The following is a 22,778-nucleotide window of genomic DNA, read 5'->3' on the forward strand; positions in this document are numbered from 1 at the left end:
GCCTACCTCAGGGTTGGGGTGAAAATGAAAACGAGACTCTTAAAAATTAAGAGGTATTGGGACTTCCCTGGCGGGCCAGTGGTTAGGAGTCCACGCTTTCACAGCAGGGGCCATGGGTTCCATCCCTAGTCAGGGAACTAAGATCCTGCGTCCTGCATGCCACGCGGTGCTGCCAAAAAATAAATAAAAATAAATAAAAATTTAAAAATTAAGAAGTATAATAAACTTTTTAACTTGGAATTCTGTTGCGTGAGGCTCTCACTTAACACTTAAAACAAGTAAAATACTTTGTGGAGTATCTAGATAGGAAAATTAGGTTGAAAAGTTATTGACAAGTGGAAATATTCTTATTTCCTTATTAACTCCGTATGTCTGCCCTTCTGACTGTGGAATGTCATTTAGCTTGTGTCTGTGTTTCCAAACTTAACATGATAAAATTTCTTCCTTCCCAATCATCTACCATGTGTAACTTAGCTTCTTTCCAGTTCTCACTATAGCTATTAAATAGTAATGAATTTAAGACTTAGGTTGGTAAGCTATGAGTTGTTATATTTTATCGTCAACCTTGAATAATTGACATCTCTTAGGTAGTTTGAATTACTCATGACTTAGCCTCAATCATTTGTGTTGCCATATAGTGGTAAGATCTGAGTTTTGTTACATTTTAGGAATATATAAGATGGTTATGACTCATTCAACTAGGAATGGGAGGTTTTGAAACAGTGGCCTTCTACTCCCTTTGCCGTTTTTCCCAAGCCAATGACAGTACAGGCAGAGTTATTGGTAACAGAAAAGGAGACTTCCATTCATTTTCTTCCTTTTGACCCCACCTTTCCCATGAGATAGAGTGGCCATGCTACTGGAATCTGATAATTCACCTGAAATATACACTTCTGGGCTATAGACATAAGAGCAATTGCTCCCAATATAAATACTCCTGGCCATCCCTTCTTTAGATCAATGTTTCTGAAAATATACAATCTAAGAATATTTCCACACAACGGAAAACTCTATAAACCATCCAACTCATCCTGCTGTAAAAAGGAGGATGAAAGAAGAAAGGAGAAGAGTACTGCTATACATGAGATGACACGATGATGATGCTATTTTAAATAGAATGTAAGTGAATTATTTATACTTGATTAATATAGACCCTATCATCAAAAATAATGTCCAATTACTGTGGACTACCAGGAGGTAGTTATTACCCTCTTTTCTCCTTTTACAACTTCTAGATGAACTAGTTCATGTGAATTTGAATAAAACACCTGTTCTAGTTCAAAGCTAATATAAAATGATTATTGCTTTTTTTTCCTGCCAGGTCTGGGGGAAATACTCTAGCAATTGTTTTTTTTTTTTTTTTGCGTTACGGGGGCCTCTCACTGTTGTGGCCTCTCCCGTTGCGGAGCACAGGCTCCAGACGCGCAGGCTCAGCGGCCATGGCTCACGGGCCCAGCCACTCCGCAGCATGTGGGATCTTCCCGGACCAGGGCACGAACCCGTGTCCCCTGCATCGGCAGGCGGACTCTCAACCACTGCGCCACCAGGGAAGCCCTAGCAATTGTTTTGTTTTCCACAAAACTAAATGTTGAAATGGTCTGGCTTATTCACTCTTCATTTTAAAATCTATGGTACCGGACTTCCCTGGTGGCACAGTGGTTAAGAATCCGCCTGCCAGTGCAGGGGATATGGGTTCGATCCCTGGTCCGGGAAGATCCCACATGCCGCGGAGCACCTAAGCCTGTGTGCCACAACTACTGAGCCTGTGCTCTAGGGCCCCTGAGCCCCAACTACTGAGCCCGCGTGCCACAACTACTGAAGCCCACACACCTTAGAGCCTGCACGCTGCAACTACTGAGCCCATGTGTCGCAACTACTGAAGTCCGCGTGCTCTAGGGCCCATGAGCCACAACTACTGAGCCCGTGTGCTGCAACTACTGGAGGCCGCGCACCTAGAGCCCGTGCTCCACGACAAGAGAAGCCACTGCAATAAGAAACCCGTGCACCGCAATGAAGAGTAGCCCCCGCTCACCGCAACTAGAGAAAGCCCGCACGCAACAACGAAGACCCAATGCAGCCAAAAATAAATAAATAAAAATAAATAAAATCTATGGTACCATTGATACATAGTTTTAAAACATTCTTCCAAAGGCCCAGTGGATTAAATTATTTTTATGTCCCCTAAATACTGTCCTTTTTTGAAGATTTCTTGAGAAAAGTGTGGCATACATCCAAAATCACATTCTTCCATTTTTTTCTGTATTTGAATTTTTTCCTTACAAGTTAGTGGAAAGGAAAAGTGGTCAGTTTTTGCACTCAATAAACAAGAAAGACGGTGTAGATGGCTTTTATCTAGGGCATTTTTAAGTCATTGAGAGAATATTTTCAAGTATTAACTACTTTTTGAAATTATTGGCAGAATCCTCTTAACCCACTTTAACATAAAGTGGTTGAAGAAGATGAAAAGATTTTTTATTGGCAAATGAAAGAAAGCACCATGGTTTTTGCATCATTGCATAAATGTAAGAAATTATGTATACATAAAAAGGATGAGACAAAGCTGAATGCTAAATGCCAAATTCAACGAGAGCTTGTCTGTTTGATGCTGAGCATAATGGGGTGTGGTTCCACAGCAAGAGAACACTGAATATTTACACCCCAGCACACGTTTCTCTGGTAAAGCTTCTTATCCTAGATTAATCTCCCAACTAACACTATTATCCCCTTTTTTTAACACACCCCCTTCTTACACTTGGATTTTCTCCCTTAATACTTCATGAGATTCTAAACCTTCTGGATCCAATCCCCTTTCCTCACTCTCCCATCTGTTTCTGTGGTCTTCATGAATTCTTTTTGTTTGTGGTATGGACCTTCAGGTGAATTCTCTTGTTTTACTGCAAGTAGTAAAGCAACAATAACAGCTCCCGCCCCAACTCTTTTCTTCCAAAGATCACAGCTCCATCATTTAGCTGTTCTGTTGGTATCCATTTCTTATCAATTCTCTGGAGGCTTTGAACCAGAGCTGTGATATATACAGCCAACAATGTTGCATAGTAATGCAGAGTTGCTGCCCAATCCAGATCTAGTTCTCTTATATCCATATTCTTTTCTTTTTAGGCTTGAGAGTGGTGAAGAAAGTTAGTGAGATTAGTGTGTACTGTGAAGTCTGGGGAGGTTTACTTTCTTAGGCCACTTACCCTCATGCTCTGGCTTTTGCCTTAGTGTCTTTTCCTTGCCATCTTGCTTCACTTTATAAAGTGTCAGAAAAGTTTCTTGAACATTGTGTGCATTATGTGCATTAGGAAGAATGTATAGTATGGTCCATGGGATGGAGGAACATTTATAAACTGTAGACTCAGATTACCATGGAAGACATCACAGAAAAGAATGCAATTTGAGTTGGGTCTAGAAGGATGAATGGAGTTTAGAAAAGTGGACCAGGAAAGGGATTTCTTGCAGGAGGACCTCTGGAGAAAAGGAGAGGAAGAACAAAGCAAGCTTGTGAGTTATAGAATGGGAAGTTGGTGTTAGGAGATACTAGGCTGTCAATTGGAAGAGTAGATTGGCCGGCTTGTCTTGAGTTTTGCTTGTTGGGTGTAGTTGTTTAATTCCTTGAGTGATCCACTCTTTCAAGAAATGGCTTCTCATAGCTCATAGGATAAAATGCAGACCTCTTTGCTGGCACGTAAGGTCTTCTGTGATATGGTTCTGTATATCTTAAAATCCACTCCCCTCAACACCATGCACCTGAAGCTCCTTGCATTTGTACTGAAGACTTTCCCGATTCTCCCAACATGCTGTAATCCTCAAACCTCTGTGTGTCTGCACAGACTGTTTTTTTCTGGAGTCCACCTGGTGAATGCCTCATTCTTCAGCCTCAGTTGCAGCACTAATTTCATCATTCCTCTGCTGCTGTAGAATCCTGGGCTTATGCTGCTAAAACTTCTACACCATATTTTGTGCTGTCAGAGTACATGTTTGCTTTCCTCACTCAACTAGAAGCTTCCTGAAAGCACGGGATTGTGTCTTATTCACCATGTCATCCATATCACCTAACAAGAGTACCTACCTAACATGTAGCAAGTTCTTGACAAGTATTTGTTGAATAAAATATTTTCGGCACATTTAATTTACACCACATATCGTTGTATTTTAAGAGAGTCATCTAGAAGCAATGTGATTGCTAGATTAAAGATGAGAGATGCAGAGAGACCAGTTATATGCATTTTTTTGGAAATAGTTCATTTGTTAAAAAACAAACAGTAGGGGTTAGATTCCTGGAAAATTGATAAAGAATAAAGGATAGGAGTTATTGGTTGGCTACTAGGGACTGGGAGAGGGAAGAGTTAAAGATAATAAAGATTTAAGGTAATATGACAAATATCAGGACAGTGACCCTTGAAAAAATAAGAGAAACATGTTTGGTTTTTTTTTTTTTTTGCGGTACGCGGGCCTCTCACTGTTGTGGCCTCTCCCGTTGCGGAGCACAGGCTCCGGACGCGCAGGCTCAGCGGCCATGGCTCACGGGCCCAGGCGCTCCGCGGCATGTGGGATCTTCCCGGACCGGGGCACGAACCCGTGTCCCCTGCATCGGCAGGTGGACTCTCAACCACTGCGCCACCAGGGAAGCCCGTTTTTTTTTTTTCTCAGTCAGATCTCCTGGTGTTAGTATTTGTCTCACCCCACCTCTGCTCTGAAGATGAATGCACTGTTCTTGTTCAGTTTACTGTAACTAAGCTCGAGATTCATGTGGTTCTGATCTTCATATCGGATCAGGAGTTAAGATAAGAAATGTAAATAGTTCAACCACGCTGACTACAATTTCCTATCAAGGGAAGGTGTGCAGTGCATAGGTTTTGAATACATAAAGCTTGTTTCTGCTTTTGGGAGCTACAACTGTGAAGTGTTATACCAGGCAGATGCACTGGGGTGCGCTACTATGTAGAGGAGCCTAGCTGTGCATCACAGCTCTCAACTTTAAAACTCCAGAGAATTTGATGAGAGAGGGATCCACAAGAACATGACAAATGATGAGAGTTCAAACCTTAAGAGAAAAATGGGCTTATTGGTAAGAGAACTTCTTTTTCTTTATTTACTGCTGTTACTTATTCATTAAAATGGCAAGCCTGTTGTTTTCATATGTGGCTGTGAAACGGTGTTCAAAAATCAATTTTATATGTATTGTAGAATTCAGGAGACATATTGGTAACCATGGAAAAATCATAGGAAGCATGTGTAAAGCTTGATTTTTTTTAAAAAAATCACTAGGGAAATTTTACTTTATTTCAGACTATGGTATAGATTTATTTATATAGCTTAAATGTAATACAGGTTAAGAAATATATATTTTTTTAAAAGTTAAAATAAAGAATAGTGACTTGTGTGAAGATACATAATTTCACTCAGTTACCAGAAGGTGGCACACCAGATTCTTTTTAAATACACAAAAGAAAGGAATAATATTAATAGGAATATAAAATAATCTGTATTTAAAGATACTTTAATGTATTTTTAAGCCAAAAAAAATATAATTGTTATTTGCTTGGTGAGGTTTATTGCTAAGATATGACAAATATGAATTTAACCCATTGTAGCTTTTTATGATTCAAAAATAATTTTTATGTGTATAGTAAAATTAGACTTTGAAATAGTATTGCCATTAAGGAGAAGCTGTTTTGAATTTATCATTAAAAAAAAAATAAAATACTTGCTACCTACCTTTTGCATAACAAGTCATTAGATGTAGAATAACATTCTGGATAAGGTTTCTGCCAAGGTCTTTTTAAAGATACTATTAGACTATGACTTTGATTTAGTTGTGACTTTAATAATGCAATAGTGCTTGTGAGATGACCCAGAAAAATACCAAATCTGTTTATTTTGAGGAAAAAGTTAGACAAAGGTAATGCTTAGTAATGTTTACTTTCTCTAAGCTAATAGCAACATAAATGAAATAAATGTAAATAAATTGAATTTTGTGTTAGAGCTCCTCAAATACCTGCCAGCATACTTTAATGTTTTAAGCGTGTTGACAGCATATACTGCAGTGCTTCTGTAGTAGTCTCTATTTTTAAAACTGCATTCCTGAGTCAGTACCAGAAGTATGTCTGTTCATTGTTGCCTTTTGTATTAGCCCAAAGGAGTTAAGTATATGACAGAACTTCACAAAAACAAAATCTTCTCGTTAGGAAACAATACATCTATTTATATGTTTTTATTAATTACAAGCAGTATGAAAATAAGAAAATGTAGTAAATGAAACTAGAAGAACATTAGCCATCTGTTCTCTGAAAGCTTGTGCCATTTGCTTTCTGGTTTTTATGGCAAAACAGTATATCAGCAAAGAATTGAACTTTAGGCTTAAAAAGCTAGAAAATGACAAAGCATTCCAAGGCTGAGTATATATTTACTGGAAAAGTGTTTCCTTGTGTCCAGATTTGTCTAGTTTAGTCTTTTAGATCAGCTGCCAATAAATGTTGTATTCAATGTCAATCTTTATTCCAGACTTTCTGAAACATTAAGAGAGTGTAGGTAAAAACAAATAGAATATTATGGTTTGCTAGTTAAGGTTTTTTTTTTAAAGTTAATTCACATATTTTTTAATTGTTCTGTGTAGTCTTAACTGTTCAGGATTTATAAGTATGGTTTATTAATTTATAGCTAAAATATTTGCAGAGTATGCTTTGAAATTTTTGAACTACATACAATAAAGCCACAATTAACCAGATTTTTTTTTTTTGCACTCCACTTTCAGGAGACGGAGGCAATTATCTTTAAAACAGGCCGATTTCAAGGATATATTCAAAAAATCAACTTCAGGGTATGTCTAAGGGTCTGCATTTTCTTCTACCTTTTTGTCAATGAGAATTTATTTTCATAAAAAAGACCCTGAGGTACTAGAAGCCATTCAGTCATCAAAGAAACTTTCAATAACGTCTAGGGTACTGTGTTTATTAAGACAAAAAAAGAAATTATTTCATCAAAGAAATACCACACATCATTGTATTGTGCTTTATATTTTCCAATGTGCTTTCACAAACACAAGTTCAGTTGGTTCTCATCACACTGCTGTGAGTCTGGCATCTTCCCTATTTTATGGATGAGGAAGATAACATGAGAGGCTACAAGTTTGTGGCAGAGCTACAAGCAGACCACAGGTGCCCAGCTCTGTCCTCTTTGGCACGCTTCCTCATTGAAAAAGTTTAAAACAAGTCTTTAACTTCTACCCTGTATTGCACAATCAGTGTAACTCATATTACCTCTGTTTCCTAATTGCTGTACTTCACAGTTTCCCACTTTGCATGTGTCTGTTTGTCTGCCTCCAAATCTGTCCGCCAGCTGGAGGCCTTGCTTTCAGACTCTCCCAGACCTGGAAGGGTCTGGAGAGTGGGAGGGCAAGATAATAGCCATGGAGAGTGGGGACAGACAACGATTGGTGAGCAGCCAATGCTGATACGCTGAGGAAGGCCAGGCACTGAGACAGAAAACAGAACCTCCTTCTGACCGGGGTCATCCTGAGTGGGGGTGGGCCACCTTGACTTTTAAAGCCGGGTTTCTCCAAGTTGAGTAGACCAGGCATGAAAATCAGCTGGAGTCCTTGTTTAAAATACAGAGTACTGCTTCTCACTTCCAGACTTGTACATGTTCAGTATTCAGCCCAGATGATTCTTAGGCATGCTAAAGTTGGAGAGCTTCAAGGTACAGGACGTTTTGGATGGACCTACAGTCTGTCATTCAGAGTGAAGTAAGTCCGAAAGAGAAAAATATTGTATATTAATGCATATATATGGAATCTAAAATTTAAAAAAAAGGCTCTGAAGAACGTAGGGGCAGGACAGGAATAAAGACACAGACATAGAGAATGGACTTGAGGACACGGGGAGGGTGAAGGGTAAGCTGGGACTAAGTGAGAGAGTGGCATGGATACATACACACTACCAAATGTAAAATAGAGGGAGACGCAAGAGGGAGGGGATATGATGGATGTATATATATGTATAGCTGATTCACTTTGTTATACAGCAGAAGCTAACACAACATTGTAAAGCAACTATACTCCAATAAAGATGTTAAAAAGAAAAGGTATAGGACTTTTCTCTTGGTATACATCGGAAGGTAAAGAAAAGAGCCCCTTTTCTCTTGGTAGCATCCAAGTTCCATGTCGAGGCCTGTGGGGGTGGGAGTCAGGCAGGGGTGAGGAATGACAGCTGTTGCTTGCACACCTTGCTATATCTCCGTTGGAGGCATATCACAATAGATGTTGTGCATTATGGTGACTGCGAGGTATTTTAAATAAGTTTGTGTTCATTTTCGACTCGAGGAAGATAAAGAGCAGAAACATTGCCCCCAAAAGGTGAAAAACAAGTGACTTTTAATATTCTTAAGAATTAACCTATCCCAGTTGTTTTCAATTTAATTTTTAATTTTTAAAAACACTAGGCTAGGGGCCTCCCTGGTGGCGCAGTGGTTAAGAGTCCGCCTGCCGATGCAGGGGATACGGGTTTGTGCCCCGGTCTGGGAGGATCCCATATGCCGCGGAGCGGCTGGGCCCGTGAGCCATGGCCGCTGGGCCTGCGCATCCGGAGCCTGTGCTCCGCAGCGGGAGAGGCCACAACAGTGAGAGGCCCGCGTACCGCAAAAAGAAAAAAAAAAAACAAAACACTAGGCTATCTAGGATTCTGGATGGTTAAGGCTTAACGGTAGCAATATATTTATGCTTACTCATGTTTCATATGTGAATACGCAGTCGGCCCGATTAGATTTTAAGGGATTTGTGACTGGGGAACATGTGTTCTGTTGTACACTTGTAACATCTAGCAAAGTCATAACTTCTCGGTACTCACTGATGATTGAGCAAATTCAGCTCACACGTCTTCTCTACAGGTTTTGGTCTTGGCATAGTGAGTGGACTGATTTTGGTGTTTGTGAAGTTCAAGGAGTCTATCTTACACTGTCAGGAACCACTAATATACTACAGAGGCCTCAGTATAAACAAATGCATTTTAGTTGACAAATGCGAAAACGTGGTCCTAATTAATCAATTGGCTAATGCTTGTTCCCTGTTTAGAGTATCAGTTTAAGCTCGATCTTGCTGCTTCTTCACCCTTTTTGGAATACAAGTTATGTTGTTCTGTGCTTTACAGATCTGAATCTCAAAAACTGTTGATTCTGGAAATCCCTAAACACAAATATTTTTGTTTACTGGCTGGACAGCATCAAACCAAATGGCCAGACCCTGTAGTGGAAGACTCATAAAAATGCTCAACAGTGTCTCTAACTTAGGTCAAGCTGAATAAGGAATGAATGAATAAATATATGCTAGCTAAAGATGTATTTTACTCAAGTGTTGTATACCTTGAGAAATAACTGATTATTGAAAACATATATTTGATTTTGAAGACATGAAGTGGTTCTGAACTACTGGTTGAAGTAGACAGACGTAGAAAGGCAGTCAGGAACCCCAAATTTAAATTGCATCTAGCTAAAACCTAGGGTCAACCTAGAAGATGAATTCTGTTTTCCTGAATTCTGTTTTTCATTCCCTCATGTCAGAATCGCATTTACTTTACTTAGTAATACAACATGAGATAAAGGAAAAGAAAGGATTTCCCCCACTGGACAACCATTGCATCCAAGTAATGAAGTTAGACATAAATCTAAAATAATGCTGTTGTTAGTTTGTAACACATGAACACTTTATATAACATGAGTTAATGATGTCTTCCATCATAGGATTTTCATAACTCCTAAATATGTTTTTGAGGCATAGCAATTTTTAATTGCACACTAGCTTCTGTAATTTGGACTTGCTACCATATATTTGGCATCTTGCAGTATAAATGTTTCTATACCTCCCTCCCAGCCTTTCTTTTAAGAAAAAAGTCTTTAGGGAGTTCCCTGGTAGCCTAGTTGTTAGGATTCTGGGCTTTCACTGCCGTGGCCCAGGTTCAACCCTGGTCGGGGAACTGAGATCCCGCAAGCCACGCAACGCGGCCCAAAAAAAAAAAGAAAAAAAATCTTTAGAACTTAAGATTACCCATGAGAAGAACTCTAAATTAGAAAATGAGAAGGTTCTCAAAATACTCATGAAAATAGAGGTATTGAACTGTTTGCTAAGTCTCTTTAATACCACCATAGTAGGCAGATATCGTAACTCTAAATTATACCTTTAAGAAAACTATTGGTCCCCATGTTATGGCAGTGGGTCACAAGGTTCAAGTTTGAAGTTGAGCCTTTTTTGGACTTTAAGATATTCTCATTCATTATATAGCTAACCCCCTTTATTTTTAAACAATAATAGTTTACATAGATATATGTATAGGAAATTTGAAGTTTTAATGATTAGGCCTGGGAAATGGTAAAAACAAAATTAAAGCAATTGCATATAAAGGGCCTTTTTCATGGAAAATTTAAGTAGTGTGGTATAATCTCAGTGAGTCATTAGGATTAGCTTTTCACGAAAATGTTTGCTTCTGGTTAGCAAAATATTATTGTGATTACCCTAAGTATTTGTAACCAAGATTTACAAATACTCAGGGAGAAGAGGTGGAACAACTTAGGTAATCGCCTAGATCTCATTTTTGCCTGTAACATTTATGGTGCACATGTGAATGTTATAATAACTCTTTAGATAAAAGGATATAAATATGATGTTTTTCAAGATAGTAGTATTATTTTATTAATTTTAATTGGGATATTGAGGAAAATGTCTTATTCTAAAGGTCTTTCAGCAACTCAGATTTCTGTAAAAAATATAGGTATTACTGAAAGAATGTATAACATAGGAAATGTTGACTTTCTTTAACTGGCATGCTTTTGAGACTTAGGTATGTGATGTGCTTATTATTTTTTAAAGTTTTTCAACCATTATAGATAAACATTATTAGAAATTATTTACTCTTATCAACATAGTTCATAATTTACAAAAATTAAGATTGTAATATTGCTTATTACTTTGTCTTCATGCACAGTTTGTAGTATTGCTTCTATAGTTGATGCCACAAAGTAGTGAAACTATTTGAAAAGCTTTATATGCATATAATTTTTAGTCAGTAGAGCCATATTCTTAACTTTTCTTTCAGTAACACTGCACATTTTAAATAGATTTTTTATTTTGATAAGTTTGCAGGCTTAATGTACAAACACATCAGAAACTCTAACAATAGTTTGGCTATTTTATTTACCAAATGTAATTTAAGGAGATACTTAGCAAGTTGTTGAGAGACAACTAAACAGATAAATTATTATTGTTTGAGGTGAGAGCAGAGATTTTTCCTTAGAGCAATCCATCATCACTATCAGTGACGCCTTTATTTTATTTAAGAAAGTATGTATTCTGGGTGATTTTCTTCAACATATGCTTATTTTTAACAAGACTGTGTATGTTTAATTTTTTCTTTCATTTTAAGGACTTTATAGGTATTCCTTTTACTTTGAACTCTGCTTTTAGTCATAGCAGAATCAATAACAGCATTTTTTAAACTTTTCAGGATATATCCTGGCTTCAGTACACAGTTCTTGTTTAACCACTACTCTGCTTATAAAAATCTCGCTTTCAATCTACTCAACAAATACTTAATTGAGTGCTTTCCCGTGTGCCAGGAATAGTGATCAATTAGGAAGATAAAGATTCAGGGATTCCTTCTTGAAGGAGGAGCACGAGTGTGGGGAAGGCATCTCAGGCAGACAAAGTAGCAAAGCTGGAGCACAGGGGCTGTCCTAACAGCAGGCCTCTTATTGGAGCACTAGATACATTATCCCTATTTGATGATCATAAACTGTCTCTGTAAATGGCTTTTTTCAACAACTTAAAAATGGTAATGCAAAATCAGGTATATAGATAGTATGTATGTAAAAATCATTGATTTCCACCATTACCCCTCCCAATACACCCAAACACTTTGATTTGGGGTTTAAGGCTTTTTTTTTTTTTTTTTTTCCCCCCGGTGCACGGGCCTCTCACTGCTGTGGCCTCTCCCATTGCGGAGCACAGGCTCCGGACGCGCAGGCTCAGCGGCCATGGCTCACGGGCCCAGCCGCTCTGCGGCATGTGGGATCTTCCCAGACTGGGGCACGAACCCATGTCCCCTGCATCGGCAGGTGGACTCTCAACCACTGTGCCACCAGGGAAGCCCCAAGGCATTTTTTAATACACGGGAATACTTAAGAATTAATTTAGGTTATGCATGTCAAAGATGTATGAAGACTTACTTGGGCATATGGATTTGGGAATCATGTGAATGAAGAACTCAAGGGTAGACCCCCCACCAAAAAAAGCCATAAAGAATATAGATACTGTAGAAAACAAAAGGAAAAAGGAAGGGCAAGGACTTCTGAATTTCCCATTCAGTGCAAATCCTTTTTTCAGTGTAGTGAGATTAAGGGTAGTCAGAATCTGTGGGTCATTGGGTCCCCAACAGCTGGATCTCTCTTGTTGCCTGCTCAGTCCTTTCTACACCAACTCCCATCTTAGCCTCATAACCTCATTCATCTGACCCCGGGTTATAAAAGGTGCTACATAAACATCAGGAACCACTACCATTCTGGCTTTCCATTCTCCCTCCAGCCAGTCCATTACCTTCCTCACCGTTACTTTTTTCCTCCTTTGTTCCCCTTACCTTATCAGCTTACTAGCTCTCCTATTGCTGTTCTATACCTGACTCCCCCAAAACAAACAAAGAAACAAACAAACGTTTAGCACCCATATTTTCCTTTGGAAATGTTAAAGATCAGAAGAGTATTTCCCTTCACCTTACTTATGCCATCATGGCCTGAGGAATTCTCTGTGCATACACACACACATGTGCGTATGCACCTGCACAAGTGTGTTTTTCTACTTGTTTGTATTGTGAAGGAGTTAGGTCCTACAGTAATCCAAGGCATAGTCATGGTTACAGTAATCTATGTAAATTCTTTGTGGGACCGTAAGAGTCCACACAGTTCCGTTAAGGAAATTGATTTGTGAGAAGGTGCTTATAAAAGATGAAATAATGACTTTCCAAAGCAGCTGTCTTTGAGAAATGTCTAGGATTTTCCATTTTGATCTTAGCAAGGCTACATATCAGAGTACCTAGTAAGAAATTTTTAATGTATTTGATATTCAATTTCCTAAAACAAATAAAAAGGAGACACACACACACACCTAAGTATATATAGCCATTCGCATGAACAGTTCTATTTCCTGTAATGAGGAGCCCTGAATGTATTAAGAATTGTGCTCTGTTGTCTAGAAGTTAACTTTTTGTATGCTTTAAAGGGTTTAACAGTCCTACTTGGTTGCCATCCAAGTACTTTTACTGATTGGTAGAATATAAACAAAGCACACAATTTGGCATGATCTACAGTCTTGTCTGAGCAACAGGAATAACATGGATCTCCCAGATTAGTCTGAAGGGACATTGTCAGGACTCCAGAAGATTACACAGTGCCTGCTCATACAAACGATGGTTAATGCTATTATTCTTCAGTTGTACTTACCACGGGATTAAGCAAAACTTGCAAGAAAAAGGTAGGTTAGCTCTTAGGGAATATTGGGAAAATATGGAGAAAGAGGTCAGATATGTGACATATTAGTCAATTCATTTCATGAGTTGGTGGTACTGGAGACAAACTGTAGCAGTCAGTAAGCAAATTAAACTTTCATATAAAGTTATTTAGAAACATTTACATTGAGAAAAAAATTAGACTCTTGACTGTATATTTCACTTTTCTCTCATACTATGACTGGCTTGATTTTTACTCACCGTTTTCTCCCTGATCATTCTTAAACACCTTCTGGAATTAAGATTTTGGAAATGGTCTTTCTACACACATTTGTATTTTTTGTGTTTCTTTCCCATGTCTGTCTTTGAGTATACATATAATTGGAGGAATAAATAACTCTTTGTAGTTCTTGTTTCTTTTGAATACATTGAGACATTTGTAGAATGTGGTTCACTTCATATGGAAACAAACATCTTCTGGAACCGTCTCATTGAGAAGAAAGGACAGTAGGGATTCTAGAGCAGGAGTCCCAGACTAGGAGTTGGAATTTGGTTTCTAGTTCCAGTTCTGCTACTAGCTAGTAGTGTGACAAGTTAACTTCTCTGGGCTTCAGTTTTTTCATATATACAGTGAGGGTACTGAGCAAGATGATTTGTAAAATTTCTACAAATCTTCTCTTTCTACTTTGGGAACCAGGGAATTCTGTGTTGTAAGATTTGGCCAAGAATTACTCCTTTCGTGGCCTTGGCCAAGTCCCAACATTGTTCTTTATTACATCTTTGAAATACGCATGCACAGGTATTTTTAAGTGATTAATGTTCATACAATGTTTTGAAGAGCTTACGTGCATGTTGTCTTTCTATCCCATTTTATGCAGTTGTCCATAATAGAAGCCAAGTGTTCTGTAAATGAAATCAGTGTTTCCTGTGATGTGAACGAGGGCTTTTGACATTTCCCAGTCTAAATAATTTTTTTAATTAATTAATTAATTAACTTGTTTATTTTTGGCTGTGTTGGGTCTTCATTGCTGCACGCGGGCTTTCTCTAGTTGCGGCGAGCAGGGGCTACTACTCTTGGTTGCAGTGCGCAGGCTTCTCATTGATGCGGCTTCACTTGTTGCAGAGCATGGGCTCTAGGCGCGCAGGCTTCAGTAGTTGCAGCACGCGGGCTCAGTAGTTGTGGCTCGTGGGCTCTAGAGCGCAGGCTCAGTAGTTGTGGTGCACGGGCTTAGTTGCTCTGTGACATGTGGGATCTTCCCGGACCAGGGATCGAACCCGTGTCCCCTGCATTGGCAGGCGGATTCTTAACCACTGCATCACCAGGGAGGTTCCCCCCAGTCTAAATATTAAAGTAGTGGGATCACTGAGCTTGCATAAAATTATATTTAAAATATATATTTAATCATTTTCTTCCTTTCACTCTGTAGGTGAAAACATTTTTAGTTCTGGAATGTAATGGTAATTACACTCCGTAGTTGCTACTAGAGTCGCCATCAGGGTAGTAAAATCTGATTAATTTGGACTCTGCTAATTTGTAATTGGGGTGATTTTACCTGGCTGAAGTTTATTTCTAAACGACGTATGAGGAATGGTGTTGTTAAGCAATTTAATAGTGTAAAGTATATTTCATGGACTATATTTCTAGTTAAGGGAATTATTTTTAAAGCCTTTGGCATATTAGTTGTTTGCTCATGAGAGAGAATTACAAATGACTTCTAGCAATTTATTAAATCAAAAGAAATGAATATAAATAAATACTCATCATCAGATATAATGCTTTTAGGGTTTTGGGGTCTTTAAGAGTGTTTAGGATGGGTGGAAGAAAGCAGTCTTTTTTTTCACTTTGAACAAATATTACAACCGTTGGAGTGCTACAAAAACAGGTTCTGAACATTAAGTCTAAGAGATGATTTGGTGGTATTGGTTGATTTCTTTGGAGCCGAATGAGATTAGACCAAGAATATGTTGGTTTTTTGAATCAGTTGATTGTTCGTAGTAGAATAATAACTTGAGAACCTTTGCAATAAAGTGATCTTCGCCTGTTTTGGGAGGTTACCCTCTTGGAAATTTGGAAAACTCTACATTCACCCTATTTCCCCCTCATAAATATTGAGTAGTCTTCACAGATGAAGACTCAAAACACTTAACTACCTTGGTTTTACATAGGTTTGGGGGGTCTTTGTTCTCAGAAGGAGAAGTTACATTTGCAATTACTACTTTGTAATATTTTCATAAGCTGGAAAGTGATTGAAGTTCCTCTCTAAAATCTAAAATTGCTCCATATAGCTAATTTGTAGCTGTTTTATGTTTTATATTTTTAAATGTTTGAGAATGCTTCAGGGCTTTGGAATGAGACATTCCAAACTTGCTTGATGAGTGTGTGTGTGTGTGTGTGTGTGTTTTCCTTCTTGGGGTTTCCAACAAGTTACCACTGCCAGTTCTACCTAGGACCTTTTTGCTCCTTAACTATTAAGATTATTATACAAATCCTTCTAATGTAAAATATTGAGTACAGTTTATTTGTATTAGTGGCACTTCTAAAAAACTTTTAAAATGTATTTTGGCCACTAAGATATTGATAAATATTCCTTTCTCTGATTCCTTTGAAGATTTCTGTGAGACAGTTTTTGGTGGGGGTACTGAAAAGAGTTGGAAATATCATTTAACCCTTTAAGTTGCTTGACTGTGTTTTTGTGCAGTGTTTTTGTGTCTGATAGATTGAATAAAAATTATTTGTGAGGTAGTGATGGCTGAGACCTATTTCGTATTTAATAAAGTTTATGCGTTACTGGTCAATGTTTCAAAATAAGCTTTCTCTCCTTAGGTATGTATGCGTGAACGTATATACTGCATATACATATATGTTGGATTTCATAGGAAAATACATTGTTGAATATTGATGTGTTCTTAAAGGTACTTGTGATTACCTTAGGTGATTTCACGCTGTATTCTGGTATATGAAATTATGTATTTTGCAATTTTTGAAAGCAGTGTCTTTCTTACAGAAATAATTACCTGTGCTTTTTGAATACAAATGAGAAAGGCTCTTAGGGACTAAATCTCAATCTTTCGAAAACTGGGAATCGTTTGGAAAGAGCATTTGAAAGCCAGCTACTTAAGTTGGAAGCACAAGCTTATTGTTTGAATATAAACTTGAAAGTAAATATGAGCTTTTCATCACTGCGATGAGTTTTTTAAAAGGTAGCAGCTTTCATGTCAATGGCGGTCCTCCTTTATTAAGCTTGCATTTGATGAAGATGGGTAATTCGGTTTTTAGGTAGAAGGTGGAAGGATGCATTGAGGGTAGATATTTAGTGATGGCGACTTGCCTACATCAGAAATAAAATTCTTCAACCTGAAAATAAAGAGTTCAGCATAATACCGGTTTATCCTATTTTCACTTCTTTGAATTGTGTAGAAAGTGTGTGAGTTTGGTGCTTTAAACAGAAACTTGAAACACCCAGTTGCGTTCTGGGCATTTACAGCGCTGTTTTCTGGCAGTATTTTAAAACAATACAGATGAAGCCTCTATTTGCCGTCACTTTCATGAAATACGTCAACCTGCCTTTGACGGCAGCTTGAATTTTTGATCCTCCTTGTCAAGTCACTAACCCCTAGAGGTTACCAGACCCGCCGCTGAGCTCTGGAATGGTCCCTGCTGGACACCTGCTTGGTGTCTCTCCTCTAGGCAATTTGTGAGCTGTTTGGGGGCGGGGGAGGCGTGAAGGAGGGTGAAGGGGAGGGAAAGGGGGAGAGAAGAAGGGGAGGGCAGCACTGAATTAGATTGTTGATAGCGTCTCTCCAAGGACTGCTATTAAGAGCACGCTATTCTGTACTTCTCTGCTGCAGAAGACAGAGTGATATTCGTGTTAGCACACAGCATGTTGTAAATGTATGAGATTTTTGCTCATCCTGGCTTGGAAATAAGAATAGGGAAAAGAGAGCAACTTGAATCAGAAGCTACTAGAAGAGCGTGCAGAGTTCTGCAGCAGTTTATATTTGTTCTTACATTTTGCCTTCTTCTAACTGGAAAACAGAGAGACTGGCATTTTTTTTAAACGGGCTCTTCCCATAATGGCATTCTTGTATTGTGTGGCCAGAGCTTGCACAGAAGGAAAGCAGGCTGCCGAATTTAGTCACTGATCTCTATTAGCTGTGGCCTAAGGCTATGCTGAGGTTTATATCCCATTTGTATTGTTGCAGCTCAAAAGAAGAATGTTCAGAGGATGACAAGTGTATTCTGAGTAGGTATGTTGTTTCATTTTCATATGAAACCCGTCTATTTTTTTTTCCTGCTACTATTGGTCAGAAATCAGGTTAATAGGTGCAGAATAGAGTGCAGTGCTGCAGTATCCCTGTTTAAGGTAGAACAATGGTAATGCAAGCTTAAAATAATACCAAAAAAAAAACCCACCCCAAACCCTAGCCGCTTTTATCAAATAAAGCTGCATTGTGTGGTATGCACATTGCAGTCTTTTCAAAAAAATATACTGCAGTCAACGCTTTCCTAACGAGGTGGCACTATTGTTGAGTTCGAACGATAGAATCATCATTTGCTTTAGGGGACAGGAGGATTTAAAGGAGGTACCTTGCAGCCCTATTTTACAGATTGGAAGCATCGGTTTAAGGGCACTGGCAGAATCGTTTGTTTGCTTGTTCTCCGCGGCAGCCACTGCTGTGTCAGTACAGTGTGGAATGGAAGTCCTAGTTGGTAGTCTGTTATGGAAACGCTGTTTACTGTTATTGTAGTACCGTGGTGACAACATGCCATTGAAATGGAAAACGAGCTCTCCTGCTATCTGGAAATTCCCAGTTCCTGTGCTTAAAACATCCAGGTCAACTCCACTTTCTCCAGCATACATGTAAGTGAGAGAAAATAGGATATTAAAGTGGGATTTCATTCATGAATCAACCTTGTGGCAAAAGGGGGTAAAAAATCCCAAACAGCAACATCCAAAACCCCACAAGATTAAAAACCTCAAGCTTGCTTACATTTAAGTATATTGGCATGCCCACATTTTACCATTGTTTTGTTTTTCTAGGAGTTTATGTTTCTTTTCATTTAAAGTGCCTAATGGTAATGTAATTACTAAGATGAAAGTCTAAAGGTATATCTAAGGAATTGCATAAGGATAAACTTTTACATTGGTTGGATGTTTTGAATTTTTGTGTATCTGAAATACTTAAGATGACTTCTTTTGTGTAATGGCACAAAAACTGCTGATGATTGATGTTGACGTGTTAAATATGGAAATGCTTTCTATAATTTGTTGATGAATTTGAAACATTCAGAGTTAACACATTGATCAGAAAATGAGTCTTTTAATCAGGACTTTTATACTTGAGTTGTGTATGAACATTAATAAGTTTGATATTATATCTTTCTCAGTTTTATAATTTGAGTTCTGAAGTATAAGTTTGAATTTGTGCAAATCATAGTTCTATGAGTAGTTATTTATATACATGGAGTTGAAAAGTGTATTATACAAATATCTATTTTTGAAATTTATTTTAAGTAAATATGTACTGAAATATATTGGGACATCTTTCTAGAATTTTTGAAAATCTTATTTTTTAAATTTGTGAAGTGTTGCTTTAAAAACAAAATCTGGGAGATATAATAAAATATTCTTTTAAAGTATTGTCTGTGATCTTTTTTTAGTAGAGGAAGGAGTGAGGGAAAGCTGGACTTTTTTTTATTAAATAATTGTACGAGAAAAGCTTTTGAGTGAAAGTCTGTCTTAACTGTAAGTGCTCCCTTTAAAATATTTTTCAGTAGGACAGATGTGGAAAATTCTTCCCACTTTAGGTTCATTGTGTGTTTAGAAATCTGGTGAGTTGCCATTTTATTACTTAGTTTTTGTTTTATATGAGGTTCAGATGCACAGTGGTATCTATCTGGTTCTTTGAAAGGCTTTCAGCTGCTGAGGAAGTGTGCTTGTGCTCTCAGTCCAAAAGAAGCAATTCCCGGGAAAGCGAGGAAAAATGAGGACATTTCAGAGTTGAATCCTGTCATCATTTCATTTTCAGATTATTTTTTCTATTCCTTCTTAGAGATGCTTCGGGTTATTTTATCTGGGTGTTAAACTCTGTTTCCTATAAAGTTAAAAATTTAAGTTATATTTGTAAAAGAAAAAAGAAAAAAATCAGCTCTGTTTGTTTTTCAAAAGCTGCATTTGTCAAAAGTGCAAATTAATGGAGGTGACAAGTTAATGGAACTCCTTCAAATAATTCAAGAAAATGAGATGTGCCTGTTGACTTTATATAGCTTAGCTGGTGAGAAACGACCAAAGATTTACCAAAAGCAACTTCATCATCAAAACAAAATATACACACCCCAAACTAAAATCAATAGGTTACAATTAATAATGGTTACTAATGATTCTAGTATTCCTACTGCATTTTACTGTCCAAAAGATCCAATTTGTAGCCCCTGTTGCAGCTGATTTGCTACTTTTTAGAGATGATTAAAAAATACTTACATTTTTTAAATCCATACTAGCCACAAGCTCAGATACAGCTTAATACAACATCTTTAATGAACCACTTTCTTTCTTTTAAGTCCTTACCTCTTTGACCTGGTGATATGAGTGGACTGATTTAGATGAGAGAAGCCAGAAAATATCATAGATCTTGCACGTTGGCATTGAGTGTTGGTAGTACACATATGTAGAATGGAAAAGTATATTTGAGGAGCTAGTGTTAGTCTGGACTATTTTGACATTGTGATGGTCTGTATTGTTAAATTGGCCTTAACTTATTTTTTTAATAAATAAATTAATATGAGGTTTAAAATATTATGTAAATATACACAGAAAATATATGTTAAATATAGGAAAAGAAGACTAGCTTGGGGAGTTTGAATCAAGTTTTAAATAAATTGTTTCATTTTTGACTGCTTTAGAGTTCATTGCCTTGCTGGGCCAGAAATAAAAATACCACGTTTAACATGTTGTTCTCATCAGTGCTTCCTTATATTCCATAGCACTTCTACACACAGATGATATTTAAGTTGAGCATATTTTTCACTCAAAAATTGTAAAGAGTAAGTTAGAATCCTGGGTCAAGTAACATCATGTTTGCTCTCATGGTCGGTTGGGTTGACAAACATAGATTAGATGGCTACTTGTGTCTTTTGGGTCTAAAGTCTTTGCATTGAAATGGAGCAGTTAAATTCTGACTCTCTGATAGATTGTGATATTTTAGAATTTACCTGTAAAATTATGTATAAACATTAAAAATGCTATGTGAATATAGAATTCTTCCCAGTTAATATAAGCATCTTTTGGTATATTTGCTTGTATTGGTTTGTAATGTTTTATCGTTATTTACTGTGATTTGTCGAATACATATTACATGATTTTCATTGATGATTTGGGTGCTTTTTCAAAGACTGAAATTTCCATATAAAATATTTTTGCTTGTAGTAAAAATGTGTTGTAGTAATGGAGCAAATATGGAGAAATATAAAGGTTCCTTATGGTTTCTTTCTAAACTCAGTGTAGGTGCTGCTGGCTAGAACTCTTCCATTGATGCTGGTAATAGGGCAGTGCTTCTATCCACTAGTGAAAGCTAGAATAGAGAATGTTTTACTTACTGCAAACATTGAGTAGAAAAGCTTTTTTTGCTTGTGGATTTAAAGTCCAAGTTGGCTTGCTTTCTGCTTGTTTAGAACCTGAATGTGAGTTAAAACCTTTCCATATTTTCAAGACTTATTGATGATAAAGACAATGTTTATGATAATATTAAGGAAAATAGTTTCTTATATAGCATAAAGTGCTTTTCAAATTGTGTTAAAATATGATTTGGGAAGAGTGGAGTATCATAAAGACAAAAGATTTGGGAAAATAATCCTTTGGCCTCCAGATAGCTTGATTACCAAATATTATTTAGTCTTTATTAGGTAGAGTCTCTCTTCAGCTTCAGCTTTGAACACTTGCAAGGGTGGTGTGCCATCCATGTGGAATTCTGAAGGGACTGTCTTGATCGAAATCTGAGTGATGTGTTTGTGTTACACTCTGTTCAGCAGAAGGTTGAAGTTCAACCTTAGCCTGAAGGAGTATCTCCTGGTCAGTGTAAGCTGAATTAGTAGACTCTGCTCCTAACAGGTGTGAAGCATGTAAATTAACCTGTCAACTTGCCTAAATTAAGCTGAAAGGGCAGTCACTTCTAAGTGGTTTTCTGGTGTTTTGGTATTCATTGTTTTCAAGCAGCAAATGATTCCTTCAGGCTGATGTTATAGGGTTAATGCATTGTTAGATTCCAAGGACACACTGAAATAGAACAGAATTAGCATTAGCTATCTTTTTATCTTTCTTCACAAGCAGTTAAGTCTTGCTAATAATGGTGTGGCCACAAGGAGGAAGACAATAGGTAAGAATTAACCAGCACAATGTAACAGTGAATCATAGCAAGCCAGACAATGGGTGTAGAATGAGTGTTAGTGCATTAGACTTGTCCTCTCTTAGCCAATACACTTGTATTCAGTTAGCGTCCTGTTTACAACTATTTTGTTTGCTATGTAAAATATATTTTAGAGTAAGTGCCAATAGCACTGACTTTTATAGCAATCATTTTCTATCATTTTATTATTGAGATTCAGTATCTAGATTTCCCTAGAAAAAATGGTGCTTTATTTAATTGTCAATAATTCATCTAGATTTAGTCATACTATATAAATGTTCCTTGTTTGTGGGTGATTCAAAGGACAGAGAAAATTAAAATATGCACTTTCTAAATTTGACATGTTTTCTATCCCCTAAGATTGTCTTTTTTCTAATTTAGTGAATAAAATACAACCTTGAAAATAAAATAAAACCTTAGATATCTTTTTCATCTAGCAAAATACTTCCCAAATTGATATTCTCAAATTAGAAAAGAATTAGTTAGATATTTTCACAATTAGTGTATACATAAACTTTTGTTTGTGTCTGCTTAATCTGTTTTTTTACAACATATGCTCAATCTAACAAAATTATGTGGAGAAATAACATAAATAACACAGAGCAATTTAGCGCTCATCTCTAACTTTTGTAGCATGTTTCTTGTGAATTTCCATTGTCTGAACTTGCAGAAGGGCTAGCTTAACACTTATTAGTGGAAAATCATAGAGATAAAAGTGACCTTAGATGTCGTTTAGAGAATCCAAATCCCCTTTAAAGCAGGAATCCTTCCTGTGACAACTCTGAGAGATGCTAATGCACGTTCTCCTTGATCACTGTCAGTGACAAAGAGCTCACTACCTCCCCAAGCCAGCACCTTTCATTCGTGGACAGCTCTTCCATGCATTGAGCAAAA

At 37.3% G+C, this 22,778-nt stretch overlaps 1 protein-coding gene across 5 annotated transcripts in view; it reads left to right on the forward strand.

Moving 5' to 3' along the window:
• The window catches only part of KLHL13 (kelch like family member 13), a 200,618-nt gene that overhangs the window by 123,918 nt on the left and 53,922 nt on the right, over positions 1-22,778 (forward strand). For 2 of the 5 annotated variants that reach the window (XM_060087085.1, XM_060087088.1), the window contains exon 1: positions 17,650-17,729. The exons of 1 other annotated variant lie outside the window; for it this stretch is intronic. In XM_060087085.1, coding sequence (XP_059943068.1) covers positions 17,650-17,729 — 80 coding nt within the window. Of the gene's footprint in view, positions 1-5,027; positions 5,069-6,754; positions 6,821-17,649; positions 17,730-18,245; positions 18,344-22,778 lie in introns of those variants that run through there. 2 more of the 5 variants (XM_060087084.1, XM_060087083.1) reach the window with 2 other exon arrangements.

This window comes from Mesoplodon densirostris, chromosome X (genome assembly GCF_025265405.1).
Source record: "Mesoplodon densirostris isolate mMesDen1 chromosome X, mMesDen1 primary haplotype, whole genome shotgun sequence".
In the NCBI taxonomy this organism is placed as follows: Eukaryota; Metazoa; Chordata; class Mammalia; order Artiodactyla; family Ziphiidae; genus Mesoplodon; species Mesoplodon densirostris.